Raw genomic sequence first — 21,566 nt, forward strand, 5'->3', positions numbered from 1 at the left:
CCGCCTTTTATTCTTTACAAATTAATTCCACACGGCTGTACACACCACAGAATTGCTGTTCCCGGTTGTTTTCGAGGCAAAACTACTTGCAAATGCGAAAAAAAAACATTGTTTTGGCACAAATTATTCAAGGCCAAGTATAACAGCATAATAATCGAAATGTTATGTTTTTGAACTTCATGAGACCACGAGATAACGACTTTTCCATGTTCATTGAAAGGACCTTTTTTATAATCGAAAAGTTAAACGTTTTGGTCATCGCAAAACAAAAATATTAATAAAATTGATAAAAAGAACCTAAATGTACACGAATATGGTTTGAGAGATGGTTAGAAGGTTTAAAAATTAACCACACCCTAAATCCAAAGCCGGGGGCGGAATTGATATCAACAGGGGAGAACGGTGCAGAATTATAAACCCGGGATAAGTTTTTAATTACACGGATATATTGTAATCACTCTATTTCCAAAAGAACAAAGCAACAGTAATCTATCTCTCTGAATTCATTATAATTTTAGTATTTAGTGTTTTGCATCGAAACAATGGAATTTAGGGCTTAGTTGATATTTTAAACCAGTTCAAACGCACGGGCTCGGTTTTGCATTAGAATTCAAGACCGAGGGCCGCGCCCTAGCGTTTGAACCTTTATAAACAGACTTGAAAATTTATTAAAAAACAACCATAGCAAAAGCCTGCTTCTACTTCTTTTACGATGTCATTGGGTATATCCAAATGAAGTGTTTTATATACTTCTCGATTATGAAAAGGTTCAGTTTAATTGGATGCGAAGAAGTCGCTCCATCATGGTCTCATGAAGTTCACATCCAGTAAAAGGACCTTTAATTAAAAACCTATCCCGGGTTTATAGTTCAGGCCCGTAGTAATATAATGTAATGCAGTAATATACATTGGAGAAACAGGAAGACCAGTTTAAAGAAAGAATAAATGAGCACACATGTACAAGACCGGATTTTCCCTGGCGGGAAGGATGTTAAATGCATAGTTCAATACCCCCAATGATATACAAGGGAGTCAGATCCGACTCCACCCTAATGAGATCAATAGGGACAGTGGTATAGAAATCCATGAACCACATATATCGACAATAAGAAAACACTCTGGAGATGGAGACGCAACAACGGCAAACGGCCAATATCAACACAAATCAACCGAGAGGTCAGGGGTACCCAAGAAATAGACAAAAAACTTTCTTGCTCCACTACGCGTCGTGCTTTTCCTGAAACTTTTTTCTCCTGTTCTGCCAGCCCCCGATTTCTTTATACTGCACATACCACGCACGCGCGTTTTCTATTTCTTAAAAAAAATGTACCAAAAACAATAACAATCATATATAATCCCGATACAAATTTTTATTTATATATACAATTATACAATTGCGTAAGATGTTCTTTTCTGTATAGCATATTCAGTGTCTAACCCTTTGCTCTTCTATGACAAACCCTGACGCCAAGTTGGGACAGCCCTTGAATAGAAACAGTATAATGAGAGCTGGACATCAGTTAACGAGTAAATGATAAAAACAATAGCATGCTCATTGATCCCACTGTGCAAATCGTGCGTATAGTTTTGAGCCCCATTCAACACACGATTTGCTTCCCGATACGTTCAGGAGCACCCCAAACAACCAGGGAACCAAGTCCTGAGGTAACCCAAATAACTATGGAACCACGGTCAGGGGCATCACAAGCTACCATGGAACCAAGGTCAGGAGTACCCACAAATACCCATGGAACCAAGATCAGCAACACCCCCAGCAACAATGGAACCAAGGTCAGGGGTACCCCTTAAACAACCAGGAAACCAAGGTCAGGGGCACCCCAGACAACCAGACAACCAGAAAACCAAGGTCAGGGGCACCCCCAACAACAATGGAACAAAGGTCAGGGGTACCCCCAAACAACCAGGAAACCAAGGTCAGGGGCACCCCAGACAACCAGACAACCAGAAAACCAAGGTCAGGGGCACCCCCAACAACAATGGAACAAAGGTCAGGGGTACCCCCAAACAACCAGGAAACCAAGGTCAGGGGCACCCCAGACAACCAGAACACCAAGGTCAGGGGCACCCCCAACAACAATGGAACCAAGGTCAGGGGTACCCCCAAACAACCAGGAAACCAAGGTCAGGGGCACCCCTAACAACAGTGGAACCAAGGTCAGGGGTACCCCCAAACAACCAGGAAACCAAGGTCAGGGGCACCCCCAACAACCAGGAAACCAAGGTCAGGGGCACCCCTAACAACCAGGAAACCAAGGTCAGGGGCACCCCCAACAACCAGGAAACCAAGGTCAGGGGCACCCCTAACAACCAGAGAACCAAGGTCAAGGGCAACCCAAACAACCAGAGAACCAAGGTCAAGGGCAACCCAAACAACCAGAGAACCAAGGTCAGGGGCACCCCAAACAACCAGGAAACCAAGGTCAAGGGCAACCCAAACAACCAGGGAACCAAGGTCAGGGGTACCCCCAAACAACCAGGGAACCAAGGAACCCAGGGAACAAAAATAATGCAGGCAAGTCCGAGACATTCAAAGCGAGATACATAGCGTAGATATCAATAAAAGGTAAAGGTACAATTGCAAATGATATCGCACTTCAGCAGTGAAAAGTGTATTATGCATCAACATTATTTGCCTTGTTTCACAATAACTACTCACACGTGATAGCATAGCAAAACGTATAGCAAACATTTTCATCGGCAAGTTAGTACCTGTGTGGCATGTGCAGCATTGGCCCCTTGGCCCCCGAACCATCTTTTGATTCTTTCCTTCTTTCTTCTAAACCACGTGTTAGTTTGTAAAGACGAGATGGGTCTCGTTCCGCTTTCACCTCCACCTAGTGACACAAGTATCGTCCGAAATTAGGGAAGTGTTAGGCAAGCTCTTAGAAAGATAAATGTTTAAATGTTTAAACATTGTTATCATGACGAACTTGAGCATTGACAGTAAAACATGGTGATAAGCAAGAAGAATATCGAAAGCACAGCCCTGTTGTAGTTAGCCTGCGTAGTGGCCCAGTGGGGTGTGGAGAAGAGGCAGGCAGGCAGGCAGGCAGGTAGAATATGGATACAACTCAAACGAAGAATATTATTCTCTAGGGAATGACACGTGGTCTGAAATAGGAAAATATTACGGCCAAGATAAAGAAGGTCTATTACGAGATCAATTGACTGGTTGTTATTGCTATCCACTCACTTGACTTTTCAATTTTTGAAGTCGTCTTTCTTTTTCCTTGATTTCTTCCTCTTTTGCTTTTATCACCGCTTGTTTTTCTTTAAGTATTTTGGTATTCTGAATGAAAACAATAAGAAGGACAAAGGAATGTTGGTTGAGGAGTTATACAGTTTACCTGAAAACAAAACTTTGTATTAGTGAAAGCCCATCCATGATATAGCCATCAGTGCCTAACTATTCTTGAAGTGAAAATTGAAAAAGTAAATCTACTGATGTGTATAGTGTAAAAGTGCTGCAAATTGTTTTCTGTGACTTTTCTTACTCTTTCTCTTATCCGGTTGATTTCTTCGGTGCTTGGTTTACTTTCCTTTCTTAGTTGTGCTTTCCTAGCCTCCTCTGCTTCTCGCATAACTTTTTCCTCTTCAGCTCGACAGCGAGCATACTCTTCAACTTGTGCTTTCAATTCCAGCTACAATTGGAAAAAAGGCAGTACCAGTAGTTAAAAGCAAAGGAGACATGTCAAACAGGCTGTGCACAAACCTATATAATATGCTATTACATCTGCACTTAAAAGCCTGCATTTTTAATTTGGACGCAGAAAGCTTGTACATAGTACGATAAAAACTACAAGTTGATAAGTTAGAGAAATCTTACTCTTGTACAACGCAGGGGGACACCCAGGGGACAACCACTATTCCTTACCCCTTACCTGAATAAGCCTCCTCCCCAACAGGACTTACATTGATTATCAGCCGCATTCGCGAGAATAAACTGATTATCAGTATTTTACAACTAGTAGATTTTAATATTAGGCAAGTTTTTACGATTCTGATAGTTTTAAGACCGATATCTCCTCCCTCCCCTCCCCCTCCCCCAAACAAAAAACAAAAAACAACTAAAAGGAAAGCAGTATGAGGAATTGATAAGTCGGTCAAATTTTACTCTTGAGGCGCGATTACAGGGAGCAATTTTTTCTGCAGCCAGTGTCGCAACGCCGTTGTGAGACAAGATTTTTTTTTTTTTCCATCAACTTTCTTTATTTCATCGTTGTGAGACAAGTTGCATGGAGCATCGCAGCGTGTGACATACAGCGCTATTTGAAAACATGTTGCGAGACAATTTGCAGCACTTGTTGCAAAAAGTATAGCTTTTTTTACTTTTGGCAACGATTGCGTCTCCGTTGTGTTTACACTGTGTAGACGCTATCTGATCTTACAAATGATTACAATGAAATTCACTAAATTGTATTAGTGTATATGCTGATATGGCCAAACGAGGCTCAGTTTTGAAGCAAATTTTTATTTCTAGTTTTGCAAAGAGTGAGCCACTCAGCCAGAGATATCCAAAACGGCACCGCACTAAAACCTGTTTTTGAAATCTATGGGCACTATTAGTTGGCTGGAGAGTGAAGAGCCTGAGATAATGTTTCTGTACAAACGGGGGACAGGTTAGCCAATTTAGCTATTAGTCCTCGAGCCCTAATAGGCTATGAGTCAATAGCCCATGAGACCGGAGGCTGAATAGGTTATTGACTCATTGCCCATGAGATAGAAGGCTGAATAGGTTATTGACTCATAGCCCATGAGACCGAAGGCTGAATAGGTTACTGACTCATAGGGCATGAGGGCGAAAGGACTAATTGTCATAGTCAAATCCAACTAGTAAGTCAAATATATAGATGCAAACAAGCTTTGATCCTTATAATAAATGTAACTAAACCTGTAGAAGGATTGCGTGTTCTTACTCTTTTTTTCTCTTCTTTCTCTCTTTCTTTCATCTTATTCATTTCTTCTTGGATTTGTTGTTCCTGTAATTTAGCCTTCTCTAATTCTTTCTGTGCCTGAATATGAGCAGAAAGTTAAGTGTCAAGTGAACGTACGAGGCGTTGGTTGAATAAAGCTGAGATCCGTACAATTTGAAAAGAAACTTTTTTTAGATTTAGTAAATGACTATGTGATTTGCATATAGATGGGGAGTAGCTAGCAAGACATCCATGGACCCCCAAGTTGTTGCTAATTCGTTTGTTTAGGGATCTTTAAATCAAATGTTGAACTCACTATCATGTTTAACTTACTTTGTACTCAGCGAGTTTAGATAAACGTTCAGCACGTTCGTTTTCTAGCTTTTCATTCTTTTTTTGAATCTGATCATCTTCTTCCGTCTCTTCTGTTTTCATAAACAAGTCATCTTTTTCTTCCTGATTAACATATAAAACACACAACTTGATTTCAACACTTTGAGATCAAAACTTCAAAACAATATGAATCAAATTCCCAAAACCTCAAGAAAGAACGATTATTCTGTCTTTAAAATATTTTCTAAATGAAATTCCTTTTCCCTCATTTCACTCAGTTCTCAACCTTTTTATTTTGCTTCCATTCAAGAATAGCTTTCCTCTTGCTTTCCTTCAGCTCTAGGTATTGAATAAACCATTCATTATGCTGTCGAACTTCATCAAAATTCTTCCCAGGAATTGCTGATCCTGCCATCTGCAGAAAGGTCTCATTGTTCTATAGAAGGAATAAATTTCTTACATTACTGTTATAAAATACCTGTTATGAATCTCGCGTTCTGATTGGTTAGGAGCGTGTGCTTTATAAGAGCACACAGCACCTTGTAGAATTATAAAGCACTTGGATATTGACATAACACCCGAAAAGCGTTGAGAAGCACTCCGTTATGTGTGGTGCTTCTCCTAACAGTTCCCTCGTGTTCTGTCAACCCCCGAGTGCTTTATAACTCCATACAAAACCCCGCGCATTTTCTATTTCTTCATTATAAAAGAAACTCCTACTTATGTGACATGTTATTTGGATTTCAGGTACTGTATGTTTGATATTTACTTGAGACCATTTTTAGGCTGTGCCATATACTCATACTTCTGTATGCTTTGGACCTTTCATTCTGATCCCGTTTGAAAATCCCATGCAACTTACAGTTTTTAAAAAAATGCTTGCATTAATCAACTTCAAATGGTACTGAGGTGTTTGTTTTGGGTAATAATTAGAGTCTCCTGAGATTCTTATCATGCTTATCATATTTCTATAACATGATTGAATCCTTCTATTCTAAAGACTAATAATCACAGCAGGTTTAAACACCTTGTACTTAGCCTTTAGTTTTAGGAATAGCTGATTGTCATAATCATCCCATCCACCTTGGTGCCCTCCTGTTTGTACCAAGAATTTCTGTAAAATGATAAAAATATAAAGTCATTATGGCTGGGTTAAAAGAACAATAAAACAAAGATCTAGTCAAAGACCAGCATGCTAGGTGGCTTAGGGTTTATAGTCCACCAATAACTTGGCCTCACTTTTGATTTCTATATAATGGTGATTGTAATTAAACCCGTGAGTTCAATTTGAGGGATGTGCATTTGGTCTAAAATCAAATGAGTAATTACAAAATTGCATGACCGCAGTGAGAGCACAATTTGTTGATTTCAGACCAACATTTCTTGAAACAAAAAGTTTTAACAATTAAATCATAGTTAATAATAGTTAGTAATAATTATTATCAAAAACAAAAAATTGAAATGAAAAACTTTTTTTCATTTTTTTTTATTCCCTTCAAAAAATCCCCTCTCCCCCAATCCCCTCCCCCACGTCTTCAAAACAGTACAATATGACACTCAAAATGTTGCAGCCAATTTGTGATTACCACACTGCCAAGAGTCAATTAGATTGCAAAAACCACTGAAGTAATTTAAAAAATCAATATTTTAATTCATTCAATTATTATTACCATTAATTTAATATAAAATTGAATATAAAACTTAATATAAAATTTGATACAAAATTTAATACAAAAAATTAATACAAAAAATTAATATAAAATTTAATATAAAATTTAGCAATTTTTTGAAAATATTCCCCGCCCCCCCTCCCCCCCTCCACAACCCAAAACAAAATTCAATTCACGATCCTAATGGTAGGGCACAAGATTACAAAATTAGACAATAGGAGGTGGAAGACAATTCACTGTGAGCTTAATACAGTAAATTTTATGTGGCTGATAGTGATAATGTGGGGCCCTCAAGAATAAGATGTTCTGAACATCAATCTACTCTATCCAAGACAGTATGCTAGACTCTTTAAATGCAAGGAAATATTTGCAAGACCCTGAGTTTTGTGAATGACTACCTCAAATGCAGCTATCGCAGGTGGTAGAGATGCTGTTACAGTGCTTGTTGTCCTCTTAACATTGGCAGCAACTGTTGAAGGAGCTGGTAATTGACACCATGAATCAAATTTCTTTTCCATTGCAGTAATCTCTTGTTGAGTTGATTTTTCTTCTTGAATCAAACCGTCATAGCTGTAATTGAAAACAAATTTCAACATCATGTATCTATTATAAACTAAATAGGCAACAAGTAACAAATCAGCTTATTTTATACATGCATACTTTATATGACAAAGCAGGTTGAGGTTCAGACAGTCAAAGGCTGATGTGCACCTGCATCTACTTCTGATTAAAGGAGTTCTCTTCCATGCATAGCGTTTTCTCATGTATATTACATTGTATACTATACTAATATACATTTCTTATGTTCTGGGCAAAATTATAATAACTTACATTTTTCGCTGCTGTTCTTTGAATGCCATAATAGAACTTTCAATTTCCTCCATCATGTCTTTTAATTTTTGAACAACTAAATCAGTTTAATAAGAGAAACTTGATTAAGACGTGTTAAAATCATGAAGATAATATAATAATGTTAGTACTAATTCAAAACTTTTCAGTTAGAACACAGTTTTTTCTCAGAGTGTTTTCTAATATGCTCCTTCAAATAAATTAAGTTATCTACAAGAGGTACTAATTTTGAACTCACACAAAGAATCTTGTTTCCAATGAGATGATGCAAAGTTTGAAATGCCCAAACTAAAAAGCTATGAAGCTGGGAGCGACAAGGATCTGACATACATTTTAAATGTTTTACAAACACTAGACTTGAGCTAGATCATCTGTTTTGAAATGATCATGTATTGAATTTACCTGTGTATCTAATATTGAATATCTTGACAATGAAAGGAGATATCAAAGAAAAACTGAATGACATGACCCGTTGGCAAGAGCAATATTCGAAAAATGAAAACCAAACAAACTAAAGGGTCTACTCAAATGATAGGAAGGGGTTTAAAAATTACCAACCATTTTACACTGTGCAGTAGAGATATTCAGTGCAGGACTATGTGGTTACCTTACTCTAACCATTTACAGATGTAATTTCAAAAGTATCACTTTCCCCTTGACCTAAAGTAAAAACCTCCGAGCATTGGTCTGTCGGTGAATTAAGCCCTTGGCCTTCCACACAACAGTCTGATGTCATAGGTTCAACTGATGATGAGGCAGCTGGGTGGTGAATCCACCCAAGGGTCTGTGACCACAGAGCATACAGTAGTTTCGAGTAGATGAGGGGTGAGGGGTGAAGATGTTGGACCAAGGGAATGCACACCCCACTCTAGAATTTGTGGAATCCTTTGTGGCAAGGTAATGTAACTTTAGTGCTGCAGTTTTATGGGACATTTAGCTAATTATAAGTAATAAAGTCTGGCCAAAGCTTTAGGCAACTCATAACAGAAAATAATTTTTGTGCTAAGCTCTCCCAAGCCTCCCACCTCTGCAGTCCCTGTGTATACTAGGATGATAGAATAATGAATAACTAGTACATAGAATGTAATATAATATATAAGGGAGATAGAATCAAAAAATAATCATTACATGAAGGTGAGGGCTTGACATCTAGTAGCTCTCTTTGAAACTTGCTCACACTCCCTCTTATCTTGCCAAGTTGTTGCTTCAAGTGTTGTTCTGAACCAAGAAAACAATATTACGAATATACAATATTACTGGTAATTAAAACACTATTCAATAAAACTACAACAACTTCAATTCATATTAAAGTTCATATAAGTCCTAGAGGATGCTTCTGTGATTTGAAAGCCCTCACAATTCTTTAATATCTCTTTTCATTGCCGAGATATTCAATATTATAGGACATGATTCACTTTATGGAAAAATCTATAATACACAAATAGAGAGAATAAGAGAAAAAACCCACGTCTTCGGTATTCCAGTCCGATGTGTTAACCACTACACCACAAGGACCAAACACGCTGGTAATGCAGCCAGAATATATTACTACTATTATAGTACACTCAACAAAATTACTCGACTCTGATTGGTCGAGAGGAGTACAATTTATTATAGCGTTAATTGTAATCCGTAGGAGTACCGAATTAAGTCGCTATGACAACACGGACAAAACAATGTCAAAACAATTATTTTCTATCATTTTGTACTTAAAAAACAAATAAATAAAATTTTAAAGCCGTAAGAACTAATCTTTTTTATGCATTTCAGTTGCGTGATGGACTGAAAATCGGCCGCCAAATAAACAAAGTTGAACGGCGTCGCTTTGCATTTTTTACTGAAATTTTGTTGAGTGAACTATAAACAAAAAATTGCAAGATCTTCTCGTACAATTTGGAATTAATAGACACTCGTAATGTTTTGAAAATTCTTTAATTGCACTCGCCTAAAGACTCGTGCAATTACAAGAACTTTCAAAACATTACTCATGTCTATTAATTTCCAAATTGTACTCGAGATCGTGCGATTTCCTATACTAATACACAAAGGTTGAAATTTTAATTCAAACAAAATTTAGAATCTGACTGTGTATTTTTTTGACTTTTTACTACAATAGGTCACTGTGATGATATATTGAATATCTTGACAATGAAAAGAGATATCAAAGAAAAAGGAAGAGCCATTCTTATTATTTTATTAAGGGCTTTCAAATCTTGAAGGCATTGTGTAGGGCTTATATGCACTTTAAGTTGCATTATCTTCTTTTAGAATAGAGCATAAAAAATTAAAATGAATCATTATCATTAAGAATTACTTTCAGCTGTTTTCTCATTTAAAGACTTTACATCTGAATCTTCAAAGCTGCAATATTCTTTCCTGAAGTCACTGCGACGACTGAACATTAAAGTATTTCTTTCCTTCTCCAAGGAATTATATCTGATTGAAAAGAGAAAAGGGTGTAAGTCTTGTAGAACATTACAGATGCTAACAGACTGCTATCTATGGAAGCACAGTCTACCATAAAGGAACATTACAGATGCTAACAGACTGCTATCTATGGAAGCACAGTCTACCATAAAGGAATATATGGTGTTTGGTACTTTATGTAAGACTACATGAAATGGTACTGTTCGATTATTCATTATTTATTGTTCATTATAATGTCCTGAAATCCTAGCCTAAACCCTACCCTTAAACTTTATTACAGAATCCAGTGCCATTTCATGTAGTCTTACATGAAGTAGTAAGGTAGGAATTCATACATTCTAAAATAAAGAGAAAACCAACAGTCTGAAGAAAGTGCTTATTGCAGCGATAGTAGAAGCAAGTTATAGACATGCACTCAGTCTATAGTTAATTATGTCACATGTACTGACAAGCATCTCAAAAGAGAGAAGATTAATAGGAAAAACAACAACGATCATGCCAAGATCCTATTATGCAAGTATCAGGAGCCCTGCTGATATTGATGATGTTTGTGTTTGAACTGTTCTGATATTATACCGATCCCGCATTCATTTTTCTACCTACCTAGATACTCTTACTATGTAAGACAAGCTAAATTGTGTTAACAAAATCTTATGAATTCAAGTCTGTTGATTAGACATTCTGTATTCCATTTAGGAAAACGACCCATTGTTTGGGTAGCAAATGAAGCTTACCCAGGATCAGTGTATTTGCAGAAGTAAAGATACCACTTTCGCCAACTCCCACTAAGTCCTAAACCTTTCTTGCTTTCACTAATCCCTTCTATCATCAATTGTGTCACAAAATGCTAAATCTATTTATTCCTTACTCTTTTCCTCACTTTAGTATTTTTTTACCCATCCTATTACACTCCACATACACTCCTTCAAATAGTTCCTCTTTTTTTTAACTAATGAAGAGCATTTTATCTGGTATAAAGGTCCATGCATGTAACGTGTATGGTTGCTGCAATTAGATCAAAAGTTTATGAATTATTCATGAGTTTTTAAGAATATAGTTTATATGTACACTCAATAGCAGTTATTATGGATGCATGCAAATGAGACAACAAGCATCGTATCGACCCGATAACGTTAGCCTCACTTGTAAAACAAGTGTATCTGATTGTGGGCTCAACTGTAGTAACAGCTATTTTGGTTGAAGATAACTGCTCTACTCAAAAATACATTAAATTATTTGTACTTCTTTTATAGCTTACTCGCGGTTAAGAGAGTCGACTTGTTCAAAAAATTCATTCCTCTTGCGATTTTCTGTTTTGGGTCTGCCATGTTTTCCTTGCTTTTCAGTCGGATTTTCTTGTACAGCAACTTTATTTTTATGCTCATCGACGTTTTTCTTTTTATAGGTAGCCATATGTCATATTAGGTCAGTCCAAAGACACAAAAAAACAATAGCAATAATAAATGGAAATGCACTTGAATGACATTTTGCTAAAAGTCTCCCCTGATGAATACGTCCATACGTCCGCCATTTTATTTTGGTGATACGTAACATAGTGTTTAACCATACATAGCCAGCGGTAATACCCATTAATGTTCAAAGACTAACACACCGGCCAACAAAATGGTAAGAAAGCACTGTCATTATATCTTATCTTAACACTCGATTCTTCATTTGTTGTAATATCTATTGTAGTATTACTGTACAATTGAGGCTAAGAAAAAGTTATGTATTGTTTTTAACAAGTAATGTACAGCAGGACGAAGAAATTGATGAATCTTTGTCAATGTGTTCTTCCCCATGTGCTGAGTCATGATCATACTGTCCTTGTTCAAACTGTTTTGCTGACTTGCTAAAGAAAGTTACCTTTTCCTTTACAGTTTCGGAACCAATATGATAACGATGTTACGGTGTGGAGCCCCCAGGTAGGATCAGTTGATGCTGTTTTGCTCTCAATATTTTGCTGACCAGTTCAATTCAATTCAATTCAATTTCAGTTTATTTACACTGTTTTTTTCAATTTTATATAATAGCATTACAAGAATATATATAGTTGAATAATATTTAGAATTTTGAATATAATTAACAATATAATAGCTGTAAGTGTACGACAGCCAAAGGAGCTAAGCTTTCTAGTTGGCTGTCTTAATTTTCATTTAGGGTCAAAAAAAGAAAAAGAAAAAGACTACAATACCAAAGACTATAATATTAAATTCAACAGTATAAATTTTCCTCTATAGCAAAAAGTGCCATAAAAAGTCCGTCAATTTATTGTAGAATATATATTTACAGTAACCTGGTGTTTTATCCTACAGGGCCGAATCCATCAAATTGAATATGCCATGGAAGCTGTAAAGCAGGTCTGTTGAAGTGTAGTCACACTTAGTGGAATTAAATACAGGATTTGCGTATGACTGTGAAGAATTGACAATTTACCACAATGATGAGTAGAGTAGAGTAAAATACTGAGGATGGAGGCAAATGGGAGGTTTCATGGAATCCTTTTTTTTTTTGATGTCACATCCTTGCACAAGCAGTTTGCTGGCCGTCACATTTATGGGAAAGCTATGCAATTTTAGTCTTTTTTTTTCTGGAAATGAGATTGAAAAACAAAAAATCATCTTTTGGTGAATACGAAAAATGGCTTTCATTCACTTTAAGACATGCATGGTTTCTGTGCTTTCAGTTATAGATTAAACATGCTTTTCGCTTTCAAACAAATATGAGAAAATCAAAACCACACAAGTATTTTCAACTTGTATTTTTTGAAAAATACTATCCATGGACTTTACAATGTTAAAAAATGGCCATCTTTTGCAACCAAGAAGGATCAATTTTGACAACCAAGCTCCTTTTTTAGTCTGGTTGCACCACTGGAAATACATCAGGATAAAACCTTCCATAAGGCACATGCATGTCATAGACCAATGGCCAGGGGATGTCTAAATTTTATAAGGTTTTTATAACAACAAATATTGAGAGAAAACTGTGTGACATGTTGAAAACCTCAGACATCTTATGTTTTAATCCTTTTTGTGGTTCATGAATAGATCATAATTATGTAGTTTTCAATTTTTTTGCTTATCCCACATGTACATGTAGCAAACAAGGTGGAAATGATTGGATGATCAGCTTTAATCCAGTCCTTTTTTAGCCACATGACAGAGTTTTACCATAAACAAAATCGGGTACTTTGAGATTGTAACAGGGAATGAATTGATAAAATTTAAGGTTAATATCTAGATATTGACCTGCTAAAAGTTTAATGCTTTACTTAGATATATGGAGGCATTTGATTTTTTCAGAGATTTGTTCTGTCGAAATATTTCTAGGCTACACCCTACGACCCTGCACGAACGCTGTGAAAACACAAACTTCCATCATCAAGTATATACAGACATTTCAAAAACAAACATGGCTTCATGCCAAACGATATCAATAATAACTAGATCTTGAAAAAATTTAGGAACAAATTCAATTGATTCGACTCTATCAAGGCCAAGCTATTTACTTAACAATACCTTTTGTTTTTACAAGTAATAATATGTTAATTCGATTGATCTTAAACTATGTACTGTACACTTGTAATTCACTGATAATGGAGTCATGATGACACCGAAACATGTATCGTTAACTATATGTTTCCTATCTTTTTTTTTTTTTGAAATATTTCTGTAAGGTATAATTTTTTTGTCAGAATTTGAATACTCTGATGATGAACACTTATAATTGCTTCCTATATTAAGCTGACTATGAAATTCTTTATTACAGGGTTCAGCCACAGTTGCCTTGAAGTCTAAGACCCATGCAGTACTAGTTGCCCTTAAGGTAAAAAGAAATGATATTGAAAATTTACTTATTTCGAAATAGGGTGGTAAATCAAGTGTTGGTTGGTAGGGTATACATGTAGGGTGGTAAATCAAGTGTTCGTTGGTAGGGTATACATGTAGGGTGGTAAATCAAGTGTTGGTTGGTAGGGTATACATGTAGGGTGGTAAATCAAGTGTTCATTGGTAGGGTATACATATATGTAGGGTGGTAAATCAAGTGTTGGTTGGTAGGTGGATAATAATGAATGTGGGGTGGCAAATCAAGCATTAATCTGTGTAGAAGCATCAGAAATAACGTGTAAGATAACATTCTGATTTTGCCTGAGAAAAAGATCTATTTTTCAGATTCCTTGTGCTTGTCTTTCAGCGTGCTCCTTCAGAGTTATCTGCTCATCAGAAAAAGATTCTTCCTGTAGATGACCATATTGGTATATCTATTGCTGGTTTAACAGCAGATGCTAGGCTTTTAAGGTATGTCCTATATTACGGTAAAATCAAGATCATAAGCCAACATCTGATATCTCATATCTATGGTATTGATACCACAAGTTGATAATGTTTAACAAGCTCAACAAATGATGCAAGTTAATTTTATGAAATTTTGAGCTGGAAAAAAATCCTGGCCATCAATAATGTTTCCAAAGAACAAAACTAGGCCTATGGGGTGGACGGTGGTGCTTTTTGTTTTATGCATTAAAAAAGTGGTTTCCAAGTCATAATGATATCTTTAGATATCATAATAAATAGCATCAAACCATGTTTGTTGCTATTTACTGTAGTATTGTTTTCATTTAAGAATTGCCTTAACCTTCTTATGATAAGTTGCTTGTTATGTTGCAGTAAGTTCATGCGCAAGGAATGCCTAAATTCAAAGTATTCATATAATACAAGTCTACCTGTGTCAAGACTGGTTGGAGTTGTGGGTGATAGTATCCTTTACTTATTCCGTTGAACAATGTGGGATATTGAAATTTTATAATTCCATCAGATACCATATTTCCTCTATTAAGCCCCAAATACTGAATAATCACTCTTCTTAGAATGCCCTGGCATTAATCTAAGGTGCTAAAAATTAAACAAGCACCCAGCTTCTTATAAGTCCTTTGAAAGGCCGCCTTTGAAAGTCATTTTTCCTGGGTGTCGAGATTATGGATAAAATTACAGTGTAATTATCAATTTCCAAAGATCAGGAAAAAAGGGATTAAGCCTCCAATCTCTAATGAGCCCTCCCTTCTAATGAGCCCTCCCTTCTAATGAGCCCTCCCTTCTAATGAGCCCTCCCTTCTAATGATCCCTCCCTTCTAATGAGCCCTCCCTTCTAATGATCCCTCCCTTCTAATGAGCCCTCCCTTATAATGAGCCCTCCCTTATAATGATCCCTCCCTTATAATGAGCCCTCCCTACTAATGAGCTCTCTCTCCTAATGAGCCCTCCCTTCTAATGAGCCCTCCCTTATAATGAGCCCTCCCTTCTAATGAGTAGTTAGCCAGAAACCAAATGCTATTTAGGTATGTAATAACAAAGGAAATATAGTATGCTGCTTATACTTACTTAAATACTACACTGTAAATAAATTACTTAAAGTTTTTAGCCTTGACTTTGTGATTAGAAATGCAAATACCAACCCAGAGGTATGGTCGGCGACCTTATGGAGTGGGTCTTCTTGTAGCAGGATATGACGTAAGTAGTGTAAAAATGCTAAACAGTATAATTTGAAGTAAAATTCGAGTTCAGTATGGCTGCTGTTTTATAAATCCAATTATAGTAATTCAGTTAGATTGGCTAGTTCTTAACTCAACTAGATGACGTTAGGGTTGTCTGAGCTGTATGTGGAATTGTGCCTGCTTAGTAATAGATGTTTACACTTTGAGTAAAATACCAGTCAGCTGACTATGATTTGCTTAAGGTAATTACACAGAAATACAACCCAACATAGAATGGTTAGAAAACTTTGCACTTGTAACTATTAATAAAGTCATGGCTATTCCAGAAATGAACATGTTCGTTTTGGAGCTAAATGATGTCAAACTTTGGTGTTCAAAGATAGGTCAATCACAGTGTTTGTTTTAATTTTAAACCTTCCTAAATTATGAAACAGGACGTCAAAACATACAATGACAAAACATGGCATTGCAAATCATACTTGGAGAACTTTTGCTGCTAATGAATGGCTGACCTGAATAAATATTATGTGTTTCTAGGAGATGGGTCCTCATATATTCCAGACATGTCCATCAGCTAATTACTTTGACTGTAAAGCAATGGCAATTGGTGCTCGCTCACAGGTAAAGTCTTAAACAGAGTTCTAGCTTGTTATAAACAAATGGGAATACTTCAAACACAGAACTGGAGAGGCTCAAAGTAGTTTATATTTGTGGAAAAAACCTGAAAATTAATGCAGATTACCACTGTTTTAATTGCTACATGATGGTGGCATGGGTGGCGTAGTGGTTTACTGCTTGCCTCTCACCGATGTGGTCTGGGTTCTAGCCCTGGCTCAGACTAGATCATATGTGAGTTGAGTTTGTTTTATGTTTCATTCTTTCCCTTGCCATGAGGATTTTCTCCAGGTTCTCCAGTTCCTCCCTCTCTCTATTGGAGAGTTGTTAAGTCCAAGAATTTCACAATATTGTTCTCTGCAAGAAATTGTAGAAGTTCTTAAAGTGAGCATGACTTATTTGTTAGAAAAAGTGATGAAAATACATAAAGAAAAGAATAGTGTGAAAAGTGGAATCTGGGGAGGTTTTCTGGACAAGATGTTCTGAACATTAAACATCTAATTTAAATAGAGTTGTACTGTATCAGTTGAGGAACAGTACAGTGTTAATTGTATCAATTATTGTGTTAATTGATATCATGCTCAACCTCATCCAATAATTGCTTATTATGAAAGGTGCTTTAAGGACTTGAAAATCTGTTCCAAAAAGTCTTATGTTTTGATCAAAAATCTAGCTGGATTTACTACTTCTTCATGGTAGACAGAAAGCTCAACAGCAATTGCAGCCCACTTGATAAGTCTACGGATAAATCATTGAATTGGAATTTACAAGTCAATTTTTGTGGAGGGAGGAAAAACTGGAAAACCCAAAAAACCCTCAAAGCACAGGAGAGGACAACTCTATTCACATCGACGGGACTTGTAATGGGGTAACCTTGGTGAAAAGCTAGTGCTAGACCTCTGCTACTATACGCCTCCTATGCTTCCCTAAATTCTATGTAATTCATCATCTTTAGCCATCCTCCCACACATGCTCAAGAAAACCATTTCAATATTATTCTAATGCATCAAATTTTTTTTCAGTCTGCAAGAACATACCTTGAAAAGCATTTAGAGAACTTTCCTGATTGTATGTACAATTATTATTTTAGCCCATAGGGACATAATTAAGGGTACCAATAGTGGAAGGACAAAAAAAAATTTGATGAAAAGAGATGCAAAAAAAATTTAAATGTTTCAAATTCATTTCAACTGTAAACAGTCCTTGGTTTTTGATTTTTTTCTCTCGTTTTTTTTTTTCTCTCAATTTGTAATTTTTAGATACTCTAATGACTTCAATCTGTGAGTTATGAAGTCACCAGCCACACCTTGTTTTCGTTAATTTTGCATGTTTTGATTTCGTTTTAGGTGAACCAGAAGAACTGATTAAACATGGCTTGTTAGCCTTGAGGGAAACACTGCCTTCAGAGCAAGAACTAACCACAAAGGTAATTTTTTCATTCCTTAAAAACTGAATGTGTTAATGGAAGAAACATCTTGTCAATATCCTGCGTCTTGGGAAATATACCACAATTAGGAGTAGTTCTGTCAGCATGCTAAACTCATGAAAGAGTTGCAAGTCAACAAGATTTTTTAGTCATCATGCAGTGATCAAACATGAGACTGAGGCTTTAAATCTTCATCAATAATTAATGCAACTTTATCTCTGATAAAGTTTTCATCCTCTTTAGTATTCTTTATATGATAATAATATTGAAAAACGTTTTTCATATTTTTTTTAAAAAAAAGGACCTAGAAAATAATATACTATAGATCTCATTCTAATGATATGAAGATTGCATTCTTATGTATTGTGTAGTTCCAAAAATTATCCATACCCCCTCCCACGGAGGAATTTTTTTAAGACACCCCCTACCCCTGGAAATTCCAATTTTCTTCCATACAAACTCTGTAATTTTTGTTCTTTCTCTGACCCCCCTACTCTTCGGAAATTCCAAATTCCTCTGTGGGGTTGGTATGGATGATTTCTGAAACTACACATCCTTTAGAACACTACATAATTATGAAGAAGACTTAACGGGCATAAAGGTCCATGCACTTGATGTGTTTGGTTGCTCCAATTGGATTAAAGACATGAGCATTTATTTATTCATGAGTTTTAGAATTGATATAAATCCTAATTGATATAAAACATATTAAACAACCAAATATTCTTGCAGCAATTTAAACTGCCGCATATTTTATACTTGGCTGTCAATATTGGTACATACCAGCATAATCTTATTCTTATTATGAATATGCTTCATTTTAAAATGGTTATGATGTTTGTTTTCAGAATTGTTCCATTGGGTTGGTTGGTTTGAATCAAACCTTTATTGCCTATGACGATGATGCTGTAGCACCATTTGTATCCTTCAGTATTAAATATAGCATAGAGATTGAGTTGTGATCCTGTGCGACCAACCATCAAATCCAGAATGATCCTTTTTGGGCCCACCAGCAAGTACTATATAATAAGCTCTGGTTCATAAATGGCATTAAATTGTGGAAGTGACATTTATTTTGTAAACTGAATGAAGCACGACACCTGAGGTGTCAAATGGCATAATACCTTTTATCGATTCTTTCCTATCAAGCCATTCATTCTGCTTAAGATATACATGTATTCCTTAGCTCAAAAGAGCATCCCATTGCCCTGATGAAGGTGAAGTAGGGAGACCAATTTAATTTTCTACTCATGAATCGTCAATGTGACACTGGCAGCGCTATTGCCTTGACAAAGAAAGGAGAAAGACATTGCCAGTAAAACATGTTTTCACTCAACAACTTTATTAAGCATGTTTTTAGCCTTATTTTTGTCTCATCTAGTCTATTGATAACTTGTTACAAGTGTAATGTCATGATTCTTAACTAATGGTAGTTGGCTGGTTTGGATCAATCCAAGAAAGCAAGAGGTGGTCAGGTGTGTGTACAAGCCTGCAAAGTGTAGAAGTTCTCAATATTTTATGCAATTTTATCTCATAAATATTGACTGTACATTGCTCATGGATATATGGTTTTTTATAGGCCGAAGCTGATGTTACTATGGGTGCTGATGAAGTGGTAATTGCTATTCAAGTTTAATAACTTATTTGAACTGGAAAACTATCTTTAGAAACAGATTCTGTGAACAAGAAGTCTTTATTACTAACAGCCAATACATTCACAATGAAAGTCATAATTATAAATGTGAAAGGGTTTGATGTGAAAGGATTTGAAAATCACTTGGGGTAGTGATTGTTTTGCCTATAACATAATTGAAAAGTCTTGGCCATCTTGTGTCAATCTTTAATTTTATAACTCATAAATCATGGAAATATTTCCAGTCAGATGTTATTGATCTCACAGGATAACATTTTTTGGCCAAAGACAGAGGATAAGTGTTTATTCATGTTTTACTAACTAAGGAAGGAGGCCCTCACCCAACCCACACACATTCTTACCTATCTACTAGAAGTCCTGGAGTCTTTTCAATCCAGTCATTTTGATCCAACCACACATTCAATCTACATATACACCTATTTCAAAAAACGTTGGTCAGAAATCTGACACCAAGTAACATGCTGCAAAATGAAATATGCTCAATGCCAAACAAGGTAGTTTCCTTTTAGATTCGAATAGGACCTTTGCATGATGGCGATGATTGACCCCTGCTAACAGACTCCCTTGCACACTTTCTTTTGTTCAGTTAATTAGCACCAATTGTCTTACTATTCTCATGAGGGAATACAAATTTAAATAAGAAAGAAAATTCACAATTCCTATTGGAGTAAAATGACGACATCATACAAACATTCTAGTCAATGTTTTTTGAAATAGGTGTATAGAAATATATTGATTCTATTAAATTTTCGCTAAAAATTTTCACTTTTGGTTAGATTAATAGTAGATGTGGTACATTATGCAATGGCGTAAGTAAACTGATAGTGAATGGATAAATGTTTTCTCTATCACTTTGAAATGACAATTGCATCCCTTTTCAAGGGCGGATCCAGGGGGAGGGTCGGGGGGTCACGACCCCCCTGTCATTCCTGAGGTCAAATGGGCTTTCTGTGGTAAAAATGCGACTGGGATTCCTTTGCGCACAAAATTTACCCCTAAGACCCCCCCCCTTCAAAAAAACCCTGGATCCGCCCTTGCTTTTATATTATTTTTGGAAACTAATTTAGATATCTTTCATAATTGTTCTTAGGGAGGAGAGGGTGAAACAAAAGGAGAAGCCATGGAGTCTGAAGAAAGCTAAAAAACAGAAGAATGTGTTGTCATACCTCAGCTTGGATTGTTGAAAAATGTATTCAAGCAAATGCAGTTTGGTTAAAATACAAATGTTTGTCTTCAAGGCTAGTCTATTGTACATGTAGCAATAGCTATCCAGTTTGATATTTTACTTATCAGGGCGTGCCATGTAAAAATAACCCCAATAAATGTCCACCTTACCAACATACCCTTTTGGTCCAGAGTGTTGCTCTAACTTAAATCCCTTCAAATGTCCAATATTTTAATTATCAGGGCCATAGCCAGGATTTTCAGAAGGGGAGAAGCCAAATTAAAAAATCCACCATTTTGTTTGCACTCCCGAAATGCCAAACCAAAAATACCTTACTTTTTATTTTTACAAAAATAAAAAATCAGGCATTACATTTTACCTTTTTTTGTTACAAAAAATTTGACAAGACTTATCTCCACAGCCGTAGCCTTGCTTAAGAGCAAATCATTTGCAATATAGTCAACTGTAATGCAAAGAATGTGCAGCTTGAACAATATCAATGTGAATGTTTTGAAATGCAATGGACTTTTAATAGTGTGTGTGAATAGCTGACTTATAAAAGAAGCTAAGCCTGTGCAAATGAGCCTGTCGTCTTGGTATGCATCTAGTTTCATATAAGTCAATCGATTTTAATTTTGTGGAAATCCTCCATCCCTGGCACAGAATACTCAAATGACACCAATCCCGTGCCCCCAAAAGATACAGCATGTACTAAACACCATTCATTTTTCCTATTTGTCGCTCGCCAAATTCTCCTTCCGTGAGCAGGGAGAGGAGAAGGGTGGGCGACTTCTGTGTAACGATATTCTAAATGGCTTAGTTCCAGATAGTCTTTCCGAATAGTTTGTGTCATACTAAGAGACTTTTAATTAAACACACCCACACATCCTCAGGAACCCAGGGGTAAAAATGAATGCGACAACCAATTGATAGTTGTGCATATAGATACTTTCAAACCCTACTGGAAAATTCAAACTTTGCTTTCACAATCAATCAAGA

The 21,566-nt window shown here is 36.2% G+C and overlaps 2 protein-coding genes across 2 annotated transcripts; one reads left to right on the plus strand and one right to left on the minus strand.

Annotated features, from left to right (window-relative positions):
- Positions 1-1,352: 1,352 nt before the first annotated feature.
- LOC116300565 (coiled-coil domain-containing protein 112) lies at positions 1,353-11,752 on the minus strand. The gene is made up of 13 exons (XM_089038317.1): positions 11,472-11,752; positions 10,101-10,222; positions 8,915-9,004; positions 7,769-7,844; positions 7,336-7,507; positions 6,295-6,381; positions 5,554-5,703; positions 5,268-5,390; positions 4,938-5,033; positions 3,516-3,662; positions 3,215-3,310; positions 2,731-2,855; positions 1,353-1,483 (listed from the first exon to the last, which is right to left on the minus strand). The coding sequence occupies exons 1-13, from the start codon at positions 11,624-11,626 to the stop codon at positions 1,450-1,452; spliced, it is 1,473 nt and encodes a 490-aa protein (XP_088894443.1). The 5' UTR covers positions 11,627-11,752; the 3' UTR covers positions 1,353-1,449.
- A 37-nt stretch (positions 11,753-11,789) lies between these two features.
- On the plus strand, positions 11,790-20,744 carry LOC116300557 (proteasome subunit alpha type-1). The gene is made up of 14 exons (XM_031709441.1): positions 11,790-11,839; positions 12,094-12,138; positions 12,529-12,573; positions 13,985-14,041; positions 14,411-14,514; positions 14,884-14,972; positions 15,653-15,723; positions 16,245-16,328; positions 17,345-17,390; positions 17,669-17,748; positions 18,597-18,668; positions 19,182-19,223; positions 19,328-19,363; positions 20,493-20,744. The coding sequence occupies exons 1-14, from the start codon at positions 11,837-11,839 to the stop codon at positions 20,541-20,543; spliced, it is 825 nt and encodes a 274-aa protein (XP_031565301.1). The 5' UTR covers positions 11,790-11,836; the 3' UTR covers positions 20,544-20,744.
- The last annotated feature ends 822 nt before the right edge of the window (positions 20,745-21,566 follow it).

This window comes from Actinia tenebrosa, unplaced genomic scaffold (genome assembly GCF_029948245.1).
Source record: "Actinia tenebrosa isolate PJP-AT-01 unplaced genomic scaffold, QUT_ActTen_1.0 PGA_scaffold5__44_contigs__length_20552954, whole genome shotgun sequence".
Lineage (NCBI taxonomy): Eukaryota > Metazoa > Cnidaria > Anthozoa > Actiniaria > Actiniidae > Actinia > Actinia tenebrosa.

What these genes read in the sequence shown, in the direction of transcription:
- LOC116300557 (XM_031709441.1), top strand. An exon ending in CAGTACTAGTTGCCCTTAAG is followed by an intron (nt 14,042 to 14,410) that starts GTAAAAAGAAAT and finishes CTTGTCTTTCAG; the next exon opens with CGTGCTCCTTCAGAGTTATC. An exon ending in CTATGGGTGCTGATGAAGTG is followed by an intron (nt 19,364 to 20,492) that starts GTAATTGCTATT and finishes AATTGTTCTTAG; the next exon opens with GGAGGAGAGGGTGAAACAAA.
- LOC116300565 (XM_089038317.1), bottom strand. Translation starts at nt 11,626, where the DNA reads ATGGCTACCTATAAAAAGAAAAACGTCGATGAGCATAAAAATAAAGTT. An exon ending in TGTCAAGCCCTCACCTTCAT is followed by an intron (nt 7,845 to 8,914) that starts GTAATGATTATT and finishes AAACTGATTTAG; the next exon opens with TTGTTCAAAAATTAAAAGAC. An exon ending in TTCAAAAATTGAAAAGTCAA is followed by an intron (nt 2,856 to 3,214) that starts GTGAGTGGATAG and finishes TTGTGTCACTAG; the next exon opens with GTGGAGGTGAAAGCGGAACG.